We start from the raw sequence: 23,284 nt of genomic DNA on the forward strand, positions 1-23,284 counted from the left end.
AAAAACATAAGAATTTTAGGCACATTTCAAATACACAGCTGGAGATTTGGGGAGATCTACAAGGTACAGATACTGACATTGAAAAATAAGTGAAATATTAAAAATAACACTTGAATGCATTTTCCCCACTGGAAGTTATTTCCTGAGTTTATATGGGGAAAAGATGACAGTCAAGTCTTCACAGCAATTTTGTTAGCTGCGGTTTGGTGGGTTTTTTGTTCTTGAGACAGGGTTCCTCTGTGTAGCCTTGGCTGTCCTAGGCTAGAGGATGGCCTTGAACTCAGTGATCCACCTGCCCTGCCTCCCTGAGTGCCCTGTTTGTGTGTTCTAACACTGAAAGTCCTCTCTGGACTGCTGCTGGAGCCAACGCGCCAGTCTGAGCCCCTCTAACTCCGTCCTAGCAGGTGAAGTGAGTGGCAGAGACCAGAAATCGAGGAACTGTATTTTCAGGGCCTCTGAAGTTTACTTCTCCTTATAATGCAAGTTCTTCCCACTCAAATTGTTCACCTGAGCTTTTGGTATGTGGAAGTGGAAGGTGGCAGTCCTAGAGACTATGGCTCCTCACTGTCCTACAGCAGTTCCCAGTTCTGGTTCAGGCAGCAGCCATTTGTTGCTATGGCACTGCATGGATCTAGCTCTGTTGAATAAATTCCTAGTTTAAATTATCTTGAGTAGATTTTGTTGCTTACAGTAAAAAACAAAAACAAACAAACAAACAAAAAAACCAAGCCAATTTCTACTTTAACAAGTTCATATTTCCCTCACCAAAATCACAAAAAACTTTTAAAAGATCTGTTTATTTTTATTTTATTGTGCATTGGTGTTTTGCCTGCATATGTCTGTGAAGTGCCAGAGCCTCTGGAAATGGAGTTATGAGCAGTTAGTTGTGAGTTGTTATGTGGTTGCTGGGAATTGAACCCAGGTCTTCAGGAAGAGCAGCCAGTGCTCTTAACCACTGAGGCATCTCTCCAGCCCCATAATCATCTTTTATAGAAATATTTTCTTTCTCAGTTCTTGTCATTTTTTTTTTCAAGAAAGCCACATTTTGCATTCTGAACTGTCCTGAACCTCTGCGTGTTGTCCAGGCTGCCTCAAGCTTGCAGCATCCTTGTCTCAGCCTCCCGAGCATTGACTCCATAATTGGTTGTCCCTTGTATACAGTCAAAACCCAAACACTATGGTATTGATTATAGATAATGATTTATTATAAAACCTTTCTTTTGGCATTAGTTGGTTACAGTGATAGCAAGATACTGCAAGTGTGGCACAGCAGCTCTAATCAACAGTTGCAGTCCCTGTTTAATGCACCAAGATTCGTTACTGCAAATCAATAACATAGTTACCATAGTCACTATCAGCACATAGCCTTGCACATACACCTCTCAGGAGTTGATTCTACGGGATTGGATTAAATGTTGGTAAGACTACAAAAGCAGTAGTTCCTTTGTGGGAAGTTCTTCTTCACCCTCCCCTCCAATGACTTTGCTTTAGAACAACCACTTCCTTAGAGCTAGTGTGAACAGCGTCAGCACACACGAGTGTCGTGCTTAGTTCCTGTTAAAGAGCAGCACCTGGACAACAACTGCAGCGCACAGGCAGGGGATGACCGCTTTACTTCACAGTCCGCATCAGAGGCCCTTAGAGAGGAAAGCGTCGTCCACTTCTTCTGCACACTCTCACTGCTATACATTTGCTGGTGTGTCACTTTCTCTGCTGTGTTTACTCTGAAGGGATCTTCCAATGTATCTCCAATATTCCTTTCTTATAGTGTCCTTTTCTTTAGCTAGGATCTCACATAACTGAAAATAAAAATGTATTAAAGTAATGTTTAGTGCAATGTCAAGAGCACATGGCAATTTAGTGCAGGTCACATACCGAGGAGCTACCACAGAGCAGCTGTATCACTGACACTGCAGCCCCAACTAGGGCACCCTGGGAGCTGTGTGAGAAGTGGCAGCAGGAGCAGCGGCAATGGGCAGAGCCAAGTCTAGGACACGATGCGCACTAACTCACCTCTAACGCTTTATTAAGAATGTCCTCCTTGTTGTCGCATTGGTTTTCTAGCATGTCTTCATAGATATCCACAAGAAAGGCGATTAGGTAGGGGGAGCTGTGACTTGGTTGTAAATCAAGCAATTGATTTAACAGATTAGGGTATCTGGAAAGTCCACGATCCTGCAAGATCCTAAGACAAAACAAAACGCCATTCTCAGAGTGCACACACAAACGGAGAAAGATCAGGGGGAAGTAAGCATGAGACACCACCAAGGCAAGACTTGTTATGAAAACTGAGCCTGGAAAAGAAAAAATGAAGTATTTTAAACTGCGTGAACCTTATTAATAATGGTTTAAAGTTGAATATAAAATTAATTTAAAATACACTGGGCTGGAGAGATGATTCAGAGGTTAAGAGCACTGACTGCTCTTCCAGAGGTCTTGAGTTCAAATCCCAGCAACCACATGATGGCTCACAACCATCTATAACGTGATCTGATGCCCTCTTCTGGCCTGCAGGCATACATGCAGACAGAGCACTGCATACAAAATAAATAACTTAAAACAAAACAAAACAAAACAAAAAACCCACTGAAGTTGCACTGGAGCTTTGGCTCAGTTGGCAGAGTGCTTGCCTAGCATGCACTGGGTTCAATGCCCAGCACATGACCAGGTAGGTGTGTGGTGCACTGTAAGTGGAAGCAGAGAAAAAGAAGTTTAAGTCAGCGTCAGCTTCATCATCTAAGAACATGTGGGTATATATATAAGATCACTTAAAGAAAAAGGTTTTAGAGCAATCATTTATAACTCAAACTGCAATGGCACACATTATTAGAGCAGAAAAGTACTCTTCTTAAAGTTACAGAGAAGAGACGAGCAGGAGAGATGTCCTATTTCTGTCTGAGGGGGCTCTTCACACCTTCAGCTATTTGGGCATTTATATGTCCTGGTGTACCGCCAAGTGACTGGGCCCCACCCTATGCTCTCTGGGTGGGGGAGCTTGGCTATGTGGAGGGCCAGACCTGGGAAACTCTTATATTTTAAGAGTAAGACTGTCATTGGAAGCAGCAGTGACAGCAGAAAGGTTGGCTGCCTATCTGGGCGGCCTGTGTGTCAACTTCACTGTACCCTGCTGTACTGAGCCCACAAGAATGAACACGGACGTGACACAAACACTGGAGACTTCAGCCCTGGAGGAGCTATACACACTAGTAGAGTGCACCAGCGATTCCTGCATGTTGTCTAAAAGGGGAAAGAGAAGACCTGGTGCCTGGGGATCACCATAGCCATGCTTTGCTTTTATATTAGCTGTACCAACACACAAGAGGCCTTAGCATTCTTTTAGACCCTTTCAGAACCTGGCAGGCTCCATGAGGTCACTAGCAGGAGCCTGGTGGTTGTCTTATGAAAAACCAGTGAAAACTATCTCTTACCCTTTCAGGTAGTTCCACGCACTTTCATTATGTGGTACTAACTTGATCATTTCCAGAGTATACCTATAAGAAAAAAACAAAAAACAACAGCAACAAAAAAAACAAAAACAAAAACAGATCAAGTGGATGCGGTTTAGCAACCCTGGGATAGAGCCTGACATGTCCTTTCTCCTTTCCCTCGTGTCAGGCGCTCACTTCTGCCTGTCTATAGTCCTTAAATGTGCACTTGTCAACTTGTCCCAAGACCATGCTCCCCACTAAAAAAGAAATGTGGCTGGAGAGATGGCTCAGCAGTTAAGAGCACTGGCTGTTCTTCCAAATTCCCAGCACCCAAAGGGGAGGTCGCAGCCACCTGTAACTCCAGTAACTTCCACCTGCTTCACGCACTGCATACATCTGATTCAAAGGCTACATGCAGACGAGACGCTCACACACAGAGACTCAAGTCTGCCTGTGTGTTTTTTTTTGTTTGTTTTTTTTTTTTTAAGAGTCTGCGAAGGCGGTTCTTTACTATTTTATTTTAACTGTGTATTTGTGTGGAGATAAGAGGACAACTTCTAGGAGTCTGTTCCTTTCACCAAGTAAATTTGGAGGACTGAATTCAGGCTGTCAAATTTGGTGGTAAGTGCCTTTACCTACTGAACTGTCTCGAAAGACGAACCCCGCCCCACCCCCACACACATACACTTTTCTTTTTTCTCTTTTTCTTTTCTTTTCTCCCTCTCCTCCCCTCCCCTCCTTTCCTTTCCTTGATCCCAGCGAAGGTGTTAACGGTATTGACCCAAGCCAGGCTCCATGAACACACATTTTTCCCTCAAGCCTGCACCCTTCTGGTCATACTTTAGAAGTGAAACTGTGGCTCCAATGACTAGACCTGTGTAAGACAGCATGGAACAAAGGCCGTGGATCCGTTGCCTTACACGGACGGGTTCTGCACACAGCAGCATTATACCGGGCGTCTCTGCACGCTTCAGGCTTGCCTGCCTGTGTGTTTTTTAAGGGACATGAAGGGCTGGAGAGATGGTGGTCAAGAGTGCTTCCTACTCTTCCTGAGAGCCTGGGCTACAAAGCAAGAACCTGTACTAAAAATGGGTTGGTGAAAGCAGGCTCAGAGGCTAAGAGCACTGCGGCTCTTGCAGAAGGGGCCAGCACCCACAGTGACTCACCACCTTCCCTAACTGCAGCTCCAAGGGTCCGATGACCACTTCTGACCTCGTGGGCACCAGGCACAGACATACATTGGAGCAAAACACTCATATACATACAATAAAATAAATAAATCTTAAAAAAAAAAAGCCAACTATGCATGCTGAAAGTGTGAAATAGACACTGAAACAAAACGAGCAAATAAGGCTACAAGGGTAGAGACTACTAATGTTTATCACATAAAGCTCATGTCAACTTAACGTTTTCCACTTCTTACAGCCTTACATATAGCAACACCTGTGTGTGTGTGTGTGTGTGTGTGTGTGTGTGTGTGTGTGTAAAGAGAGTGAAAGTGTGAGTGTGCATGTATGTGTGATATACATGTGGCGATGTCTAGAGCCGTCTTTGTTTAAAGCAAGGAGTGTAACTCAACACCTACAGTCAGTTCCTGGACAGTGTTGCTTCACACTTCTCCAGCCAAAAACCCGACCTGGGAATAACATGGCATTTGGGAATGGCTATCTAAAATGCAAATGAACCGAATGAAAATAGATCCAAACCAAACTTCCTGGCATCATGAAGTTGGATTTCTTCACAATCTCTAGAGGCAACAACGTGACAAGGAATGTAAGGGAGGGCAACACAGTTGTATCACGTCAAAGCTATCCTTGCCCCATGTGAGTCCTCTATGGACAGGAGCTGGGAAGTGTTGATTTTGCTGCATCTGAGCGCCTGAAGCCTGGCAGGCAGGCAAATATTTAATGAGGGAATGAGCAGAACACGACACTAACTGGACTTCTCTCTCCAGCACAGCACGGTCACTGTAGCCAGTGGTGTTAGAGATGACGAAGTGTCTTTGGTTCCAGACAGAGTTATTCCTCACGTCTTCTTTAAGAAGCTCATCTACGTACTGCAGCTCATTATCCCACAGTCGAAACTCCTAAAAATTAAAAAAAATAAAATAAAAAAAATAATTGAGTTAGAAATGCTCTATTGTTTATAACAATAACAACAATAAGATAAACAGACAAAAACCAAGCAAAATGTCAGCAGAACTTAGAAGGGAGAACTGAAGACAAGGGGCTTATGCTGAAGAGCAGCCTGTGATCCCAGCATTCAGGGGTGGAGGCAGAAGGATTAGAAATTCAAGGCCATCTCAGCTACCTATGTTCAAAGCCAGCTGGGTTACATAAGACACCATCTTAAAAAAAAAAAAAAAAGAAAAAACAAAGAAAAAGAAATTGAGCACAGATCTCACGGAGACACAAAGTAGACAAACAAGCCATCAAAGAAAATGTAGAAGGAAAAAACCAAAACCCAGCAGTAAGCAGACTCACTGGTAAGAGGTGAGTAACTTCACAAGCACACAAACAAATGTAACTTTGTATTACTATGTAACATTAGCTAAAGAGCAACATCATGCATGTGGGCACAGGCAGGAGTGGCAGCACACACTAATATCCCAGCCTTGAGGCTAAGGTAGGAGGGACCAAGAATTCAGGGCTACCTTGGGCTTGAAACCTTGTCTCAAAAACAAAACAAAATAAGTGAGTTAAAAATTTAAAAGTAAATGCATGATAAATGTACCTTAAAATAAACATAGAGAGATACACACAATTGCATTTAAATGTGAAGTTTTACTTTATGGCTAGGTTATTTGATGCTACTAAGATTAAAAATTTCTAGCTTAGCCAGGTGTGGTGGCGCACACCTTTAATCCCAGCACTCGGGAGGCAGAGGCAGGTGGATCGCTGTGAGTTTGAGGCCAGCCTGGTCTACAAAGTGAGTCCAGGATGGCCAAGGCTACACAGAGAAACCCTGTCTCAAAAAACAAAAAACAAACAAACAAAATTTCTAGCTGGCTCCTGATTTTAAAAGTCACAGTGAAAATATAATAAAACAAGAGAGCATTTTGGTGAAGAGTTCTGTGCTAGTGAAGGTGCGCACTGTCTGTGTGGGCCATAAACAGCTAGCCCGCCAAAATGCTGCAACCATCCTAGCACCGCTGCTTGGGAAACACTGGCTTACAGAATTCTTTAAATATTTTTTCCTTAATTTTTATTCTCATGTGTATGAATGTTTTGCCTGCATGCCTGTCTGTACCCTGTGCATGTAGGCCAGAAGAGAGCATAAGATCCCCTGGGCCTGGAGTTATAGACAGTTGTGAACTGCCATGTAGGAGCTAGGAATCAAACTCAGGTCCTCTGCAAGGAATAGCAAGTGCTTTTAACTACTGAGCCATCTCTCCAGCCCCATCTTATATGATTTTAAGGATGCATATGTCTCACTTTCAAACTGAAGACATATTCTTCCTTTCTTTTCCTTGTCAGTCTGTCCTTCAATTCTTGATCCTCATGCCCCTACTCCCATGTGCTAGGATTACAGGTGTGTGCCCCAATTCCCGAGAAGACATAGTATCTATTTCCATTTTATTTACTATGTAAAATGTACAGATTTTGTCACTTATTATAGTTGAAAATAATCTTACCTTTAAAAGAAAAGATTTACTAATTTATTATATATACAATATCCTGCCTGCATGTGGGCCTGCCTATCAGAAGAAGGCAACAGATCTCATTATAAATGGCTATGAGCCACCATGTGGTTGCTGGGAATTGAACTCAGGACCTTCGGAAGAACAGCCAGAGCTCTTAACCTCTGAGCCATCTCTCTAGCCCTGAAACTAATCTTACTTTCTAAAGTTTGGGTTGGAAACATGAAACCATGCATCGAATGTTAAAATAGGAGAAACTTTAGTACTTTAGTTATAGGAACTTAAAAGCTACGCTATAACTTAAGGGTCTCTTGGACTCTTCCGTCATTCAGAACCTGACAATCCAGTAAAAAACATACTGCATGAAGTAGCTTTGCAAAGTCACGGGTAACACTCTATTAAGTTGCTGTGAGTAGACAGGCATGACTGTCTATCTGTGTGTGACACACAGTTCTCGGTTTGCTTTTGTTGTTGACACAGGGCCACGCTAGCCATGCCCTGTCACCCTGGCTGGACTGAAGTTTGCTATGGAGAGCAGCCTGGTCGCCAACTCAGACATCTGCCTGCCTCTGCCTTGTTGAGTGCTGAGATAAGAAGGACAGAACTGTCATGCCCAGCTGATTATTACAGCTTTCAACAAAAACAAAAATGCTAGGCTTTGGGGTATAGCTCAGCTGGCAGACTGCCTAGCACTGGATTCCTGGAACCCTAGCGGGAAAGTCAGAAAGTCAAGATTACCTTGAGCTACATAGCACATTCAAGGAAAACTTGGTCAACATGAAATTCATTTACCCAAAAATGACTTTTTAGAATAAAAAAGTACAAATACCAAATAGCTTCAGAAGATGTATCCCCTTTAATGAAATATGAAGAAGTTTAAATTTTTAAATAAAAAAAATTTAGGGCTGGAGAGATGGCTCAGAGGTTAAGAGCACTGGCTGCTCTTCCAGAGGTCCTGAGTTCAATTCCCAGCAACCACATGGTGACTCACAACCATCTATAATGTGATCTGATGCCCTCTTCTGGCCTGCAGGTATACATGCAGGCAGAATACTGTATACATAATAAATAAATAAATCTTAAAAAAAATTTAACTGTGATAGTGTGGGGGTACACACCTCCAATTCCAGCACTCAGGAGGCAGAGGCAGGTAGGTCTGAGTTCAAAGCTAGTTTGGTCTACAGAGTGAGTTCCAGGCCAACCAGGGATACATAGTGAGACCCTGTCACAAACAAACAGAACAAAACCAACTAACCAACCAAAAAAAAATGACATGCTGTAAATTTAATCAAAAATTTCTTTAAAATTTACTATTACTTTCTTTAATATGAAACTATTCGTCAACATATCTAAAGAGATTATAAAAGGTAACCACATAAAAAGAATGTCAGGTTTCAAGCGTCTTCACACCGTTTTTAACTATAAGTGCTCTGTTCAGATGCACACTCGGGCTTTTAAGAAAGGCGATACCTGGATGACCCACTGTCGATGCTGCCAGGCATGGTAGTTCTTTGCATCCTGACTAAGAATCTCAGCAATGAACTCAAGCTCTTGGGAAGGGTCTTTCAGCCACTCCACTAACACTCTCCTATGGTGCCTGTCCAAAGAGAAGAGAAAGCTCAGGTTAATCTAGAACCAACATTAGCCACTAGGTGGTGTGAAGGGACACTGAGGAGACACAAAGTCACTGCAATTCTCAAAACTGCCAGGAAGAGGTTAACAGCTACAGATGGCTTCTCCCCAGCAGGACTTGCAGGTACAGGGATCTTTCCACAGATGAATAAGGGATGTGATACTAGTCCAGCCAGTCTAACGGGTTTCTAACTCAAACCAGTCAGTTATCACTATGGCCAAAGTGTCCCCATATAAGTAAGCAATTTATCATTCTGCCAGTCTATAAGCAGAGCTCACTTACTTCTGCCCTAGAAAACATGTAACTAGGACAAAGTTTAACTTTGTCACAAGACAAATTTCTATGTTAGGAAAATACTTGTGTTTTATACTGGGTTCCATTTTCACAATTTTTCTTACTCTAAAAAGTTACACACACTGAGGCTTGGGAGTTAGCTCAGTGACAGAGCATTTGCCTAGTACGTGCGACTCTGGGTTCCATCTCTACATGACCAGGAAAAAACTAAAAACACTGGGGTAACACATACTTGTGAACAGTCTACAAAGACCTCTGACTTACAAACTGTAAATTGAATGGTATGTAGACCTTTTAAAAAAATCCACCATTACAGTGTTTTTATACTAATGATCAGGAATGACACAAAAAGGAGAATTTAATGTTCAATTAATAACCCACCCTACATGGATAAAAAATTTAAAGCGTCATCTCATATGGTACTAAGAAGGCAAGATACTATCAATAAGCAAGTCCTAGGAGGAGGATTTCTAAACTATTATTAAGACATCCCAAGACACTGAATACAGTACTAACATTTTCTTTTCCCAGATGTCTGGTAAGTTTTATGAAGCTGGCTTCTCAGAACAAAACAATATAATCTTATCCTGATATTTTGTGACTAAAGAGTTTTAAAGAGGGAGGAATAGTTCACAGCATAGTTTCACAGTGAGAGTTTAATAAAAGGTCAGCTAGTTAGGATCCAGGATCTGTACTGCTGTCCTATGTGAGAATGAAAGCCACGGGTGTGGGAAATGTGAAAAGTAAACACTGCAGAGCGGCTCAGCAGCTGCCTTGGCTGGGTCTGTGTTCTAGTTCTCCTAACACTAGGTGACAGGTGTTAACGACAGCATCTACAGCAGTGGTTCTCAACTTTCCTAACGCTGCCACCCTTTAATATAGCTCCTCATGTTGCGGTGACCCCAACCATAAAATTATTTTCATTGCTACCTCATGACTGTAGTTTTACTACTGGTATGAACTGTAATGTAAGTATCTGGAATTTCCAATGGGTTTTGTTGACCCTTGTGAGGGGTTGCAGCCCACAAACTGAGAACTGCTGTGCTATCTATGGTCAGCCCAAATCTCTATCAATGTCCACAAGGCCTTTTATGATCATACCTTGGCTGTATCTCAAGGCTCCTGAAGTGCATATGCGCATCCTGAGTGCAGGGCACTTCCATTCCGCTGCTCAGGATGCTTCTTGCCCACGTGGCTTTCCTTTTTTTCTCCCCTCCTGCCCCACCGCTCACTGACCACCACGGCACACAGCAAGAGTGGCAGGCACGCCTGCTACTCAGGTTACCATCCTGTGCCCCACTCAAGCATTTCTCCTCTTCCGCTTCTGCTCTCTCCACCATAAAAATCCCTACATTATAACCCAAGCCATCTCCGCTACAAAATGAAAGGCCCTTCCACCATGTTTCCACAACGCTCCATAAAGATAACTGGTTTGCTATTCACTCACAGCTTTATACTATTTCTAGTTTCTCTGTATCCACAAGACCAATAAACATTTTTAGTGAAATAAAAAAGTATCAAATATCACAAAGTTATTTTACACTGATTAGAAAATCATGTTCAGATTTTTCCCACTCTAGCAGTGCTGCTCCCAAAATCCAAATTTACAATCCTGTGAGGGAGGTAACAGGAATGTAAAGCACTTGAGCGATAAAGAATTCTCAGTTCCAGTGTCAAATGCTATTAGCAGAGCGACACATTTCCTTCTTGCTTTCCTCTTACCAAACTTGGTAGTTTTTGGGCTGCTCCTCAATTATTGCAGTGATGTAGTCCATTTCCTGTTGTAGATCCTTTTGAAGCGACCTCAAGAGAACTCTCCGAAAATGCCTACAGCAAAACACCAAACATCCAAAGTGTCATTACTCCACACATGCTGCCTAACGAGAATGTCAAATAAAGCCATGAGGCAATAATACAATATATAGACAACAACTTGGTACTTATTTTATACAGCCAGTAATTTAGCAGTACAGAAGCTTGTACCAGTCCAAGTTATATCTAGAACTGGAAGAATCAAGAATGTCATCTACAAACAGAGAAGCATATAACAAATACAAAATAGAAGCTGGGCGGTGGTGGTGCACACCTGTAATCCCAGCACTTGGGAAGCAGGTGGATCTCTGAGTTCTAGGCCAGCCTGGTCTACAGAATGAATTCCAGGATAACCAAGGTTACTTGCGCTCTTAACCACGGAGCCATCTCTGCAGCCCCATCTGAAGCACTTTTATCCACATAATCTTCTCTAAGTTTTCTTCTGCTCAAGGATGTGCTCTGTAAAGATGTGAGTGTAAATCAAGAAAAAGAGCTGGGTGTGGTGGTTTATGCCTTTAATCCCAGCACTGGAGACTGTGTGTGTGTGTTGTGTGTGTGTGGTGTGTGTGTGTGTGTGTGTGTGTGTGTGTGTGTGTGCGCGTGTAAGTAAAAACAGGCAGAAGGCAGATCTCAGTGAGTTCATGAGCAGCTTAGTCTGAATAGTGAGACCTTCAATTTTTTTGTTTTTGTCCTTTGTTTTTTTCTTAAAAAACAAAGGACAAAAACAAAAAATTAGTAAAAGACAAAAGATTTATAGGTCTGAAGAGATGACAGAGTATGGCATTCAGTGGTAAAGAGATACTGACATGTTACAGAGTCTGGGAGAGGAATTACCTACTGGTACACAGGAAACAAACCCAGCAATCGTAGCTGGATATGCAGCTCAGCAGACAGAATGTCTGCTAGCAATGCATGCCACTGGGCATTGGATACATGCCTGTCACTTCAGCCCCTAAAAGGTGGACACAGAAACATCATGTCTTCCTCAGCTACCTAAGTCACAGCCAATCTGGGCTGTGTTAAAAGAGTCTGCCTCAAAAACAAAACCAGGGCTGGGGAAGTGGCTCAGAGGGTTGAGGGAGCACGACACCGGGCCTGAACACTGAGGTCAATCCCTGAGACCTGCGTGCATTGTACACACAGACACAAATAAACATGCTAGAAAAAAATTAAAGCAAAATCCCCATTTCAGCGATCTATTAAAGGACACATAATTACACTATGAGACACAAATAGCACAGAGCATAACTCATTTGTGGTAGAAAGAAGCACAGCTGACTCTGCATCTTTCACAGAAAGAATTATGCCGACGATGCAAAAACAAACAGCAATACAGTGTTATCTGGCACATAGAAGTCAATTCAAGAACATGGGAATGGGGCTCTGTGGCACGGAGGACTGAGGCAGAGACTGTTATTTTTCATTCATCAGACTTTAAGGCAAATATGTGAATTATGATTTTGATGAAAATTAAGGTTCAGTTAAGAAAAGAGTCACTTGGCCTCAAACCTGAGCCCTGTCAGTAGTGAATATTAATGAGTTCTATTACTCACCACACTGTGTAGTTGGCTGCATTTAACTCAATGGCATCCTGGGTGAGCTTGAAGGCTCGTTCACTTCTCTCATCACGCTGCAGAACAGCTCGGAAGTAATCATAAACATCTCTAACTGGAGACAGAACACACAGCACATCAGGGGCACCACAGTAGAAAACCTGCTACACGACATGAATGTAGTATTTGCAGGAAGTAAATACAATCAAAGCCTGGGTGGTTGGGCCACTTTATTACTACACTATTAATTTTGTGGAAATGGTGTCTCGTGTACAGCAGGCTGGACTTAAACTTGCTATATAGCTTTGAATTCCTAACCTTCCTGCTTCCCAAGTGCTGAGGTTACAACTGTGTACCACTTCAGCAGGCACATGTAAGTCTAACCACACTGGCCACAGTATTGTAGGTTAATGCCAAACTAAATCTCCCAAATACCTTATGTAAATTCATGTTATAAGTGATCTAAATCTTCTTAATGGCTATAGGGTTCATAAGTTTTATTTTTAATCTATTTTTCTCTAAGATACATAGGTGTTTTCCTTGATCTGTTTCAAACACTGCTGCACATCCCAACAAATGATATTCCTGGTGATAATTACCAGCCAAACATTGTACTAGCATGTATGTAAGAAATCAACTTATCTGCATAACAGTTGTTTTTACTGTCTTCATTTATATTTTTTCAATGGGTGTTGACTACAAAGAGGTAAATAATGTGTTCATGGATGGAGACCCAGTAAGATGAACACGGCAGAAATTAAGCCAGGTGGTCAGACTCTGAAATCTGTTTTCTTAACCCCAGCACCCATCTTTTTAAAAGAGACTTATTTTTATTTTCATTTATGTGTGATTATGTACACACAGGTATCCATCGAGGCCAGAAGAGAGTGTCCCCTGGGATGGAGTTACAGCTGCCTTGTGTGGGTGCTGAGAAATGAACTCAGGTCCTCTGCTCTTAGCTACTCAGCCACCTCTTCAGTATCTACCTCATGCCATATGCTAGAATGAGTTCAGAACAGGAATTAGGGAGTCGCTTTCAGGGGCTGAAGACATGCTCACTAGTTAAGAGCACTTGCTGCCTCACTGAGGACCTAGGTTCGGTTCCCAGCACTAAATGGCAGCTCACAACCCTCTGTAATTCCAGTTCTAGAGGGTTTTATGGCCTCTTCTGGCCTTCTTGGACATTGTATGCATGTGATGCATGGACAGACATGCAGACAATAACATCCAGCTATATAAAATAAAAATAAATCACTGGGCGTGGTGGCACACATTTTTTTTTTTTTCCCCTGAGACAGGGTCTTTCTGTGTAGTCTTGGCTGTTCTGGACTTGCTTTATAGACCAAGCTGTCCTAGAACTCACAGTGATCCCCCTGCCTCTGCCTCCCGAGTGGTGGGATCAAAGACACGCGCCACCACCGCCTGGCTTGGTGGCACACATCTTTAATCTTAGCACCGGGGTGCAAAGGCAGCCGGATCTCCCTGAGTTCAAGGCCAGCTCGGTTGGAAGAGTAAGTTCCAGGACAGCCAGGGCTACACAGAGAAACCCCATCTTGAAAACCGAACAAACCAATAAATAAATAAATAAATCTTTAAAAAGATTTTTTAGGACTCAGTTATAAGACCTGAGTACATTTTAATTTTTACAACCGTATCATACTGCTTTCCAAAAATGCTAGATATCTGAAAACTACTATGTGCTATTACAATGGACATGAGCTTAATAGTTTTAATTTTACCATTTTATTCATAGGTTGATGTAAGTTCTTATTTTAATTTTGTATCTTTTCTCTTCACTAATAATAGATTTTTTTATTTAATGGTCAATGAACTTCCATTTTCTGTGTCTTTTCAGCTCATCTGTTTTGTTCTTTTTTTCTTTTGGTTTTGAGACAGGGTCTCTCTGTGTGTACCCTTGGCTGTACTGGACTCACTTTGTAGACCAGGCTGGCCTCAAACTTAGAGCTTAGAGATCCGCCTGCCTCTGCCTCCCAAGTGCTGGGATTAAAGGTGTGTGCCACCACTGCTCGCTATTTTGTTCATTTTTAAACACCATCTCCTTATTGTGGTCTAAGAGCTCCTTACCAAATTCTGATTATCAGTCCTGCTTTCTATAACATATCTTTTCCCATAATGCTATCTGGTTCTTAACGTATAGTTTTGCTACTTCCTAAGTTTTAAACTTTGATATATTACCTTACAATTTTTGATTGGTTTAATTTATTGTGATGGCTACTTCTTTGCCAACTTTGACGCAAGCTAGGGTTATCTAAGAAGCAGAAACTTCAACTCAGAAAACACCTCCACCCAGCCCTCAGGAGGCAGAGGCAGGTGGATCTCTGTGAATTCAAGGTCTGGTTTTCATAGTGAGTTCTAGGCTTAGCCAGAGCTACAAAGTGAGAAGCTGTCTTGCCTTCCTGCCCCCAAGAAACTTTACAAATCTGAAAAGTTGTGGTATACATCTCTCATCACTACTGAGGTAAACATTTCAGGGTAAATATTTTTAGTTCTTCTAAAAATATTATATGGAGATATTTCAGAAAACATTTTCATGTAGTTATACACTCTGAAAATTTTTCCTTAAGAGTATTTTATATTTAATCTCATAATGCCTTTAACACAATAAGAACTAAGTACCATTTTCTTTGCTTATCTTGTTTTTAGCTGAGAGATGGTTGACAATGTCTCTTGATCAGAGACAAATGTGCTTGTTGTTTTGCAGAGGATCAGATCCAGGGGCCTTTACATGCCAGGCAAGTGCTCTAGCAGTGTCACGTCTCTTATATTGTTCTCTTATACATGGAGGTAGCCTATTTATTTGCGCTTCAGAACACAATTCATCTTTATTTTCATATTCATTAAGATGAAATTGTGATATAATTATGCTTTTATCTAAAGGTATAGGCAACAGAACCAAGCCATTGATGAAAGCTGAAACACGCTTTTTAATAAACGAAGACCTCTTATATACCAATGACCTATTCTCAGTGCTTACTACCTGTCTTCCTTCTGTCCTAGTGTGACACGTTACCTGCTTGGTACTACGTTTTCATACTTGATATACAGCGACCCTCATAACGTTGTTCTTTGTTTTCAAACATTTGTTACCATTACTTTATAAACAGAAAATGAATAAATAAGTGATTTTTGCAAAAAGGAATGACCTTAGAAAATGTATTAACTGAGAATAAAAATATATACACATGAGAACATCCAAGCACATAAAATTCCAAAAACAGCATTTCATCCACTTACTCTTTCCTAGAAGAACAATCAACATTTGTATGACCTCCCATTTACAAAACAGTCCACATTCATTTTAAGAAAAGGCTACTTTGTCAAAGAAAACATGAATACATACATTTTAACTAAGGCTAACACTACATAGTTAAAATATATTTTAAAATGCTGGTACTTGAGCAACTAAAGCTTATTCTAAATAAGACAGTAACACATTTGTTATACTTTAAATGCAAATTAAAAGCACAAGCATACAATAGCTATTATGTATCATAATGTAGCATTCATTGCTTAGAATATCTCTATTCCCTGAACATAGGAAGACAAATGGCAAAGAAAACACAAACTCATCAAAAGTAATTCAGAGTCTTATTAAATAAGCATCGCTCACTTTTCTTGCTATGTGGTTGTATATTTCAACTTTGTTAGAAGTTTGATTTACAGAGATTTTTCCTGACAATCAGAGACTTACACTTTTCACTGTAGATGATTTGGACCACTGGATTCGGGCCGTCGTTCTGTGGCACTGGCTCTATATCAGCCCATTCTGGCCTGTCCCTGAAAACAGACGGGTTCCCCTTGAGTATACTCAACCTCGCTACAAGAAAAACAATTCTGGTGTTCTAGAGGTTTTGTTTGTTTGTTTTTTAAATTGGCAACAATCATTCATTCATATAAACTGAGATCTTAATGTAATGATTGGATTCCTCCATGCCAATCCTTGCCACTTTGTTTTACATATTAAACTTCTAAAAAAATGAAACAGAAACCACCTTTGGATTAAGGAAAATGAGTAAAGAAAATGGAGGTGGCTTGGCAGTTAAAAGCGCTTGTTGTCCTTGCAGAGGGCTAGAGTTCAATCTGAGCGCCCACACAGAGATTTAAAATTATAATTCCAGTTCCAGGGAATCTGCTGCCCTTTTCTGACCTCCAAGGGTTCCTGGAGGCACATGAGCACAGACATATACCCAGAGACACAAGCATACACATAAAATAAACTACATATTTTTTAAAAAGAAAAAATTACCAATCAACAACTTAATATTTACGGTGAGGCAAAATATGGTCTTCCAGAGAGTATCCAAGTTTTAACTTAAAAACTGGTCTCATTCATTTAGTAAGATTCTGGAGTTGGCACTTTTACAAACCTGAGATTTTACTATGAATTGACATTTTAAACTCTTAGGGCTGGGGATATGACTCAAGAGGTAGAAAACAGGCACAAAGCCCTAGGTGGGATGGCTCAACACCAAAATAAACTAAGCACTATTAGCTACTGTGAAGCAGAGAGGGGGCTCCAGGGTCATTAACAGGCAGCGTGAGGGCCTGCGATGTGGGAAGTTGCCTACCTAGTGTGAGGGAGAGACGGCTCTGGGATCTGACAACTGCCTATGCTGGGATAGCAGCTTTACGACTTCCTGCGGGATGTTAAGGAAGTTATTTAACCTCCCTGGACGTCAGTTTCTTCATATATAAGATGAAGGTAATGCTACCAGTCAACTTTGGAAGGCTATCTTGAGACCGAATAACATAATGAGTGCTTAAAACCTGTGTAGCACACTGTAAGCATCCAAACACTCCAAGAAGCAGTCTCAACACAACAGTACAATACCGATCTTCCGGCCAGCCCAGGCTGTAGGCAACTTTATTAGCCAATCAGAAATAATTTGAGACCCAAGGTTCACACGAAGTCATTTCGGGTATGTGAGAATTTGCTTGTAGGGCAGTAAGGATCTTGGGGGACAAGCAATTAACATTTGAATACATTGTAGCTCCATCCAGATCAACCCCAACACCCCACAATCAACTCGATGCAATTCAACTGCAGAAACCTCTGCATAACGCCTTTCACTCATTCATAAAAACACGACAAATGAGACCTCTAAAGGGTTTAGGTAGAACTGCGGAAGACAGTAAGTGCTTTTTGACAAGGAACTAGAAAACACAGAAAGGAAAGAACAGAAGGGACGAGCACAGTAGCAAAGGTGAAGGAAAGGCAAGAAAGTTCTCTCCAGTCGGCAGAAGCCGCGGGAAGCTCTGACAGTGCCTCTAAATAGCAAGTCTAGCCGTTTAAATTAAATTATTCCGTAGCAAGCTACCAAACGTGCACCTTTCGAATGATGCACGACTGTCATCAGGACAGCACCGTAGGGCCACGGAAGTGTCACCGCACCCTCGCTTCAGAAGAGCAGCGCCGCAGCCTGCCGGTCTCGGAGGGCGCCCCCGTCTGCCCGTCCGCGGCGTGGCGTGGCGTGGCATGGCACGCACCTCAGCCCCGGCCTCCAGCGCCGCGCCGCGGCCCGCGGGAGGACGTTACCTGTACAAGACATAGGTGGGCGAGTACAGGCTCAGAAACCGGTCGTCCATAGGGGACGCCGCCGCTTCCCCGGCCTCGGCCGCCATCTCTTCTTCCGGCGGCTGCTGCGCTGGCGGCGGTGGGGGCGGGGGCGGCGGCTGCTCTGGCTGCCCCGGCTCACCGCCTGGTGCTGATTCCCCGACCCCCTCAGTAGCCGCCATCTCGCCTCTGTCCGCAGCAGAGGTGGTGGTGGAGGCCCCGCCCCCTCCACGGCCCGCCCCGCCCCCGGCGTGGCCCACTTCCGGTTCCTCGGGGCTTACCATAGAGGCGTAGGGTAGAGGGCCCGGCCGGGAGGCTTGGCCAAGTTAGGATACTTACTGTACTCGCCGCTGGGGCTCCAGGGCCCCTTCCCGACTGTAAGTCTTTCCAGAGGTCTTTAGGTCCCTTTTGAGAATCAGAGGTGTTAGCTGCTGTTTCCTTCTTCGGGTGACTTTTCATTTCTTGGCTTTTGTTTCTTTTTCAACGGTAGAGCGGCCACCCAGACTTGCACATGCTATGCATGCGCTCTACTACGGAACTACTTGTCCAGCCCCCAGCGGCTCTCTTCTTTTGGACAATCTTAGAGGAGTGTGAAGCATTACAAATGGTCCACAGTCGGCCACCCTCCCACCTCCCTCCCCCTCAGGGCTCCACTTTAACCTTTATATTCTTTCACAAATTTCCACGCTTTTCAATGCTATTTGTACAAAGTAGAATTTTATTAATCCAGGAGTTTTGTCTTTGGAAATTAAGTTTGGATTCTGTGCGAGTAATACGCATGTCTGTTACAGAAAAGGGGAGCTCCTTTTTAAATGTTATATAGAACAGGTACATTCAGTTAGCAAATATTTACTATCAATTAGGTACCGGGTTCACTCTCAGTAGAGCAGAAACCCGAGTGTTTGGTCACAGAGTATATTCCAGAAGGAATTCTTCATCCAGAATTGATCGAGACAAAGTGGAAATGAAATAACCCGATGTCTTTAGAAGCCGACTGTCCTTTAATAAATGAATGGTGACAATGGGGCCTTGGAGATTTTATAGAGCAATTCTGGGCACTTTTGGGATCCCAACAGAGGTTGGTATGTAATCTTAGCAGAAGTTTCCTGGCTCCTAACAGCCCACAGGTGTCATCAGTCAAATCAACTTTCCTGACCTGAGTTTGTCAGCCCACCCGTGCTAGTGATCAAACCCAGGACGTAGAAATGCTGATATCTACCCCTGCAGTTTTTTATTACTAATCTCCACATCCAACCCTGCTAAGATAATCAAACCAAAAAAAAAAAAAAAAAAAAAAAAAAAAAAAAAAAAAAGCTGAAAACCTACACTATACAACTCTAAACGTTAAAAACATTATATATTCATTAGTGTGTGTGTTTGAGTTATGTGCATCACTTGTGTGCAAGAGCCCTCAGAGGCCAGTAGAGAGTCCCCATTGTTGGGGAAACTTCTAAGAAATTCCCTCAAGATGTTACATAGGTTGGAATCTAGGATTGAGTTCCCATTGTGTTTTCCAGGATAAATAAAGCTTTTGTTTATCTGAAATGGGGTTTGGCACACATCTGTAACAAAGAGCTTTTCCTCTTCCCCACACCCTTAGCTAACAGCACCCAGGAGGCACACAGCATTTAAGGGAGAGTTGCACTTAAGTGTCCCAGCAGTGATGAAATGACTGAGGTAACGCTATACTGTTCTAACTACGTTTTATGTTTGCTTAGACAATTCTCAGCCCTCTGCCCTCCGCCCACCAATGGTCACATCTGCTTTGATGGCACACTGGAGATTTCTGTGGCCTCAAATACGGTCCAAATGTATTAACCAAAATAATAACCAAAATAATTAGTAAACTAAAATAACTAGAAAAGATAGGTTAAAAATAATTGACATGTTATGTCTGAAATAATGACTACACTCTGCTAGGAATAAATGTTTTTTTTTCTGTTTATTAATTTATTCTTGTTACATCTCAATGGTTATTCCATCCCTTGTATCCTCCCATTCTTCCCTCCCTCCCATTTTCCCCTTATTCCCCTCCCTTATGACTGTTCCTGAGGGGGATTACCTTCCCCTGTATATGCTCATAGGGTATCAAGTCTCTTCTTGGTGACCTGCTGTCCTTCCTCTGAGTGCCACCAGGTCTCCCCCTCCAGGGGACATGGTCAAATGTGAGGCACCAGAGTACGTGAGAAAGTCATATCCCACTCTCCACTCAACTGTGGAGAATGTTCTGACCATTGGCTAGATCTGGGAAGGGGTTTAAAGTTTACCTCCTGTATTGTCCTTGGCTGGTGCCTTAGTTTGAGCGGGACCCCTGGGCCCGGAATAAATGTTTTGAAGTTAACCTGACTCTCCTTGATTTTAATTATGGTCTTCATGGCTTTGTCTTTAAAAAGTATATCCCTGAGCTTGTTCATGAAGAGGCTTTCAGGGGCACAGACTGCTCTTGGTCTGGCCTTAAAACTTTTAGGCTTAATCCAGTGTGGTTGTCAATAACTATCTTGCATGGATCACTAGTTTGGATGAGAATGGCCCCAATTGGCTCATATATTTGAATGTTTGGTCCCCAGTTAGTGGAGCTGTTTGGGAAGGATTAGGGGGTGTGGCTTTGTTGGAGGTATGTCACAGGGAGTTGGCTTTGAGGTTTCAAAATTCCACTCCAGGTCCAGTGTGGTGGTTGGAATGAAAATGGCCCCAAGTCTCATAGAGAGTCGCATTATTAGGAAGAGGTGTGGCCTTGTTGGAGGTAGCGTGTCACTGGGGGAGGGGGTGGGCTTTGAGGTTTCAAGGGCTCAAGCTAACCCAGTGTCCCTCTCTTCCTGTTGCCTGGATGTAGAAGTCTCAGCTGGCCTCTAACGCCATGTCTGCCTGCATCTGCCATGAGAATACTAAAGCTCTGAACTGTAAGCCAGCCCCAATTAAATGCTCTCCTTTTTAAGAGTCGTGCTGGTCATGGTGTCTCTTCATAGCAATAGGACATTGACTAAGACATCTTGAGTGTTCTCTCTCTGCCTGCAACTTGAAGACAGATGCGAGCTTTAAGCTACTGGTCCAGCGCTGCCACCATGCTTCCTGCTATGATGGTCGTGGACTGACACTGTAAGCGAGCCCTCAATTAAATGCTTCCTTTTATAAGTTGCCTTGGTCATGGTGTTTCATCACAGCACTACTGTAAGACAACATATTTACTATTTTGGTGGCTCTCAAGGTACATCTCAGTTGCTAAGAAGGACCTTTTTTTTCCATCTTTGACAAGTGAGATTATAGTGTGGCTCTAATGTAGTCCATTAGAAGGGACTACAACATACTAAAATCCGAAAATAACTAAATTTTCACAAGGGACTTAAGACATATCTTTATACAGTAAATGGGGTTTCTAGTTAGAGTCCTAGAAAATTACAGGTTTATAAGTGGGAAAGGAGAAAAGCCATGCCATGCATATTTAAGTCTTAAGCGTGCCTGTTGCCATTTTAACATTCTTGGTGGGATCTTTCCATGTAAAATGGTTTTGTTGTTGTTGTTGGTACCATGCACAGATGCTGTCTGTGTTGAAATTCTTTCTTTGTATTTTGCCTGCATGCATGGCTGTGTACAACATGCACGGCATGGAATCTGAGCTACAGATGGTTGTGAGCTGACATGTAGGTCCTGGTACTCAAACCCAGGCTCTCTGCCAGGGCAGCTGGTGCTCTTAACTGAGGAGCCTTTGATACACAGCTGTCAAGACTTGAGCATGAGGTGCTCTTTTCCTGTACTATGTCCACATATATCTATCTTTCAGTGCCACCTCAATGTTAACATAACTCTAAAAAGGAAGGAGCCATGTTTAATTTTCACCGATAAGAACTCTTGCAGGGGCTGGATATATATCTCAGTGGTTGAAATTATGCAGTTGCCTTTCCAGAGGATCTGATGGTCCCTAGCACCTGTAAGACAGCTCATACACTTTCTGACTCCAGCTTTGTGGGATCCTGTGCCTTCTTCTGGACTCCACAGACACTTTTATTCTCACATACATATACCGACATAGGTAATAAGAATTAACAAATAATGAGTTTGTTTGTTTTCTTTTTAAACACATACAGGAGGGCTGGAGAGTTGGCTCAGAGGTTAAGAGCACTGACTGCTCTTCCAAAGGTCCTGAGTTCAATTCCCAGCAACCACATGGAGGCTCACAACCATCGATAATGTGATCTGACGCCCTCTTCTGGCCTGCAGATGTACATGCAGGCAGAACACTGTATAAATAATAAATAAATATTTATTTTTAAAAAGTCACATACGTAAATTCACTGTGACCAAAGATCAGGAGAGGAGAGAGACACTAACTTTACTAAAGGGGTTATTAACTGCAAACAGTATGATATTGGTTCAAAGTAAGAGAGAGGTTCACACACATTGTAGCAGCTTAAATCACAAACTACCACAGTGAGAAAACTGAACCGATATTGATCTACAGAAAACCAGTGACAGAATTATGTAGCTACTTGGATATTAGTAGGCTGGAAGTTTACTGAGGATGGACAACCCCCGCCCTCACCCCCGAATCTGGTTCTCTCCCACCTCCAGTGCCCCCATAACATATACATTTCAAGGAAGGGGAAGGCATCACAATTCCACTCTCCTTAGAACCAGAAATGCCATGTGACACAGATGCCCCTCCTTGATTTAAGATGCCATATGGAAGGGAGGGGCTGCCTTTCTTGAGCCTTGTAAGAAGGCTGAGTTCCTGAGAAAGCGTTTTATCTACACTGCTACACGGCTTTCTTCTGTGCATGTGTGAGCATGTGTGTGTGGAAGACCAAGAACAATGTTGGTGGTTGTTCCTTGGGAGTCATCCACTGTTTTTTGAAAAGGTCTCTTACTGGTATGGAACCCACAGATTAGGCTGAAGTGAGCTAGCTCTACCACCCAGTACTGGGATTGTAAGTATGTCACTACACTGAGCTTTTTAAATTCAGAACTCCATGCGTATGTGGCAAGCATTTTATTGACTGAGGTATTGCCCTGGAACTGTTCTATTATTTTTGCCCAGGTGAATAAAATCTAAGTCCTGTTTTTGGTTCTTGGTTGAGACACAATGATCTAAAATGCCTATACGATTAGGTATACCCCCTCCCTTAAGAGTTAATCTACATGAGACGCCATTACAGAGACTTCAGAAACTACTACTAGCCCACCTAAATATCTAGGTTTGCACATATGTGTATGTGCGTTTGAATGCAGGTGGCAGCAGAGGCCCAGGCATGGGAGTCCGGCGGAGCAGGAGTTGTAAGTGGTTATTGCTTGCCTGACATGGGTAATGGGAACTGAGTCCAGGTCCCCTGCATGCTCTTAACAGTCAGGCTACTT

The 23,284-nt window shown here is 42.6% G+C and overlaps 1 protein-coding gene across 1 annotated transcript; it reads right to left on the reverse strand.

Annotated features, from left to right (window-relative positions):
• Positions 1-1,181: 1,181 nt before the first annotated feature.
• Fnta (farnesyltransferase, CAAX box, alpha) lies at positions 1,182-18,152 on the reverse strand. The gene is made up of 9 exons (XM_051169891.1): positions 17,918-18,152; positions 16,073-16,158; positions 12,361-12,475; positions 10,718-10,822; positions 8,539-8,665; positions 5,366-5,514; positions 3,429-3,491; positions 2,014-2,185; positions 1,182-1,799 (listed from the first exon to the last, which is right to left on the reverse strand). Exons 1-9 carry the CDS (start codon positions 18,115-18,117, stop codon positions 1,683-1,685), a joined length of 1,134 nt encoding a protein of 377 aa, XP_051025848.1. The 5' UTR covers positions 18,118-18,152; the 3' UTR covers positions 1,182-1,682.
• Positions 18,153-23,284: the final 5,132 nt, after the last annotated feature.

This window comes from Acomys russatus, chromosome 27 (assembly GCF_903995435.1).
Source record: "Acomys russatus chromosome 27, mAcoRus1.1, whole genome shotgun sequence".
Lineage (NCBI taxonomy): Eukaryota > Metazoa > Chordata > Mammalia > Rodentia > Muridae > Acomys > Acomys russatus.

Bases quoted from the DNA above. Each gene is read 5' to 3' on its own strand.
- Fnta (XM_051169891.1), bottom strand. From the start codon at position 18,117: ATGGCGGCTACTGAGGGGGTCGGGGAATCAGCACCAGGCGGTGAGCCG. The intron at 10,823-12,360 runs GTGAGTAATAGA...GTTTTGCTGTAG, and splicing joins GCAGCCAACTACACAGTGTG to GCATTTTCGGAGAGTTCTCT. The intron at 2,186-3,428 runs GTAAGAGATAGT...GTTTTGTCTTAG, and splicing joins GCGTGGAACTACCTGAAAGG to GATCTTGCAGGATCGTGGAC.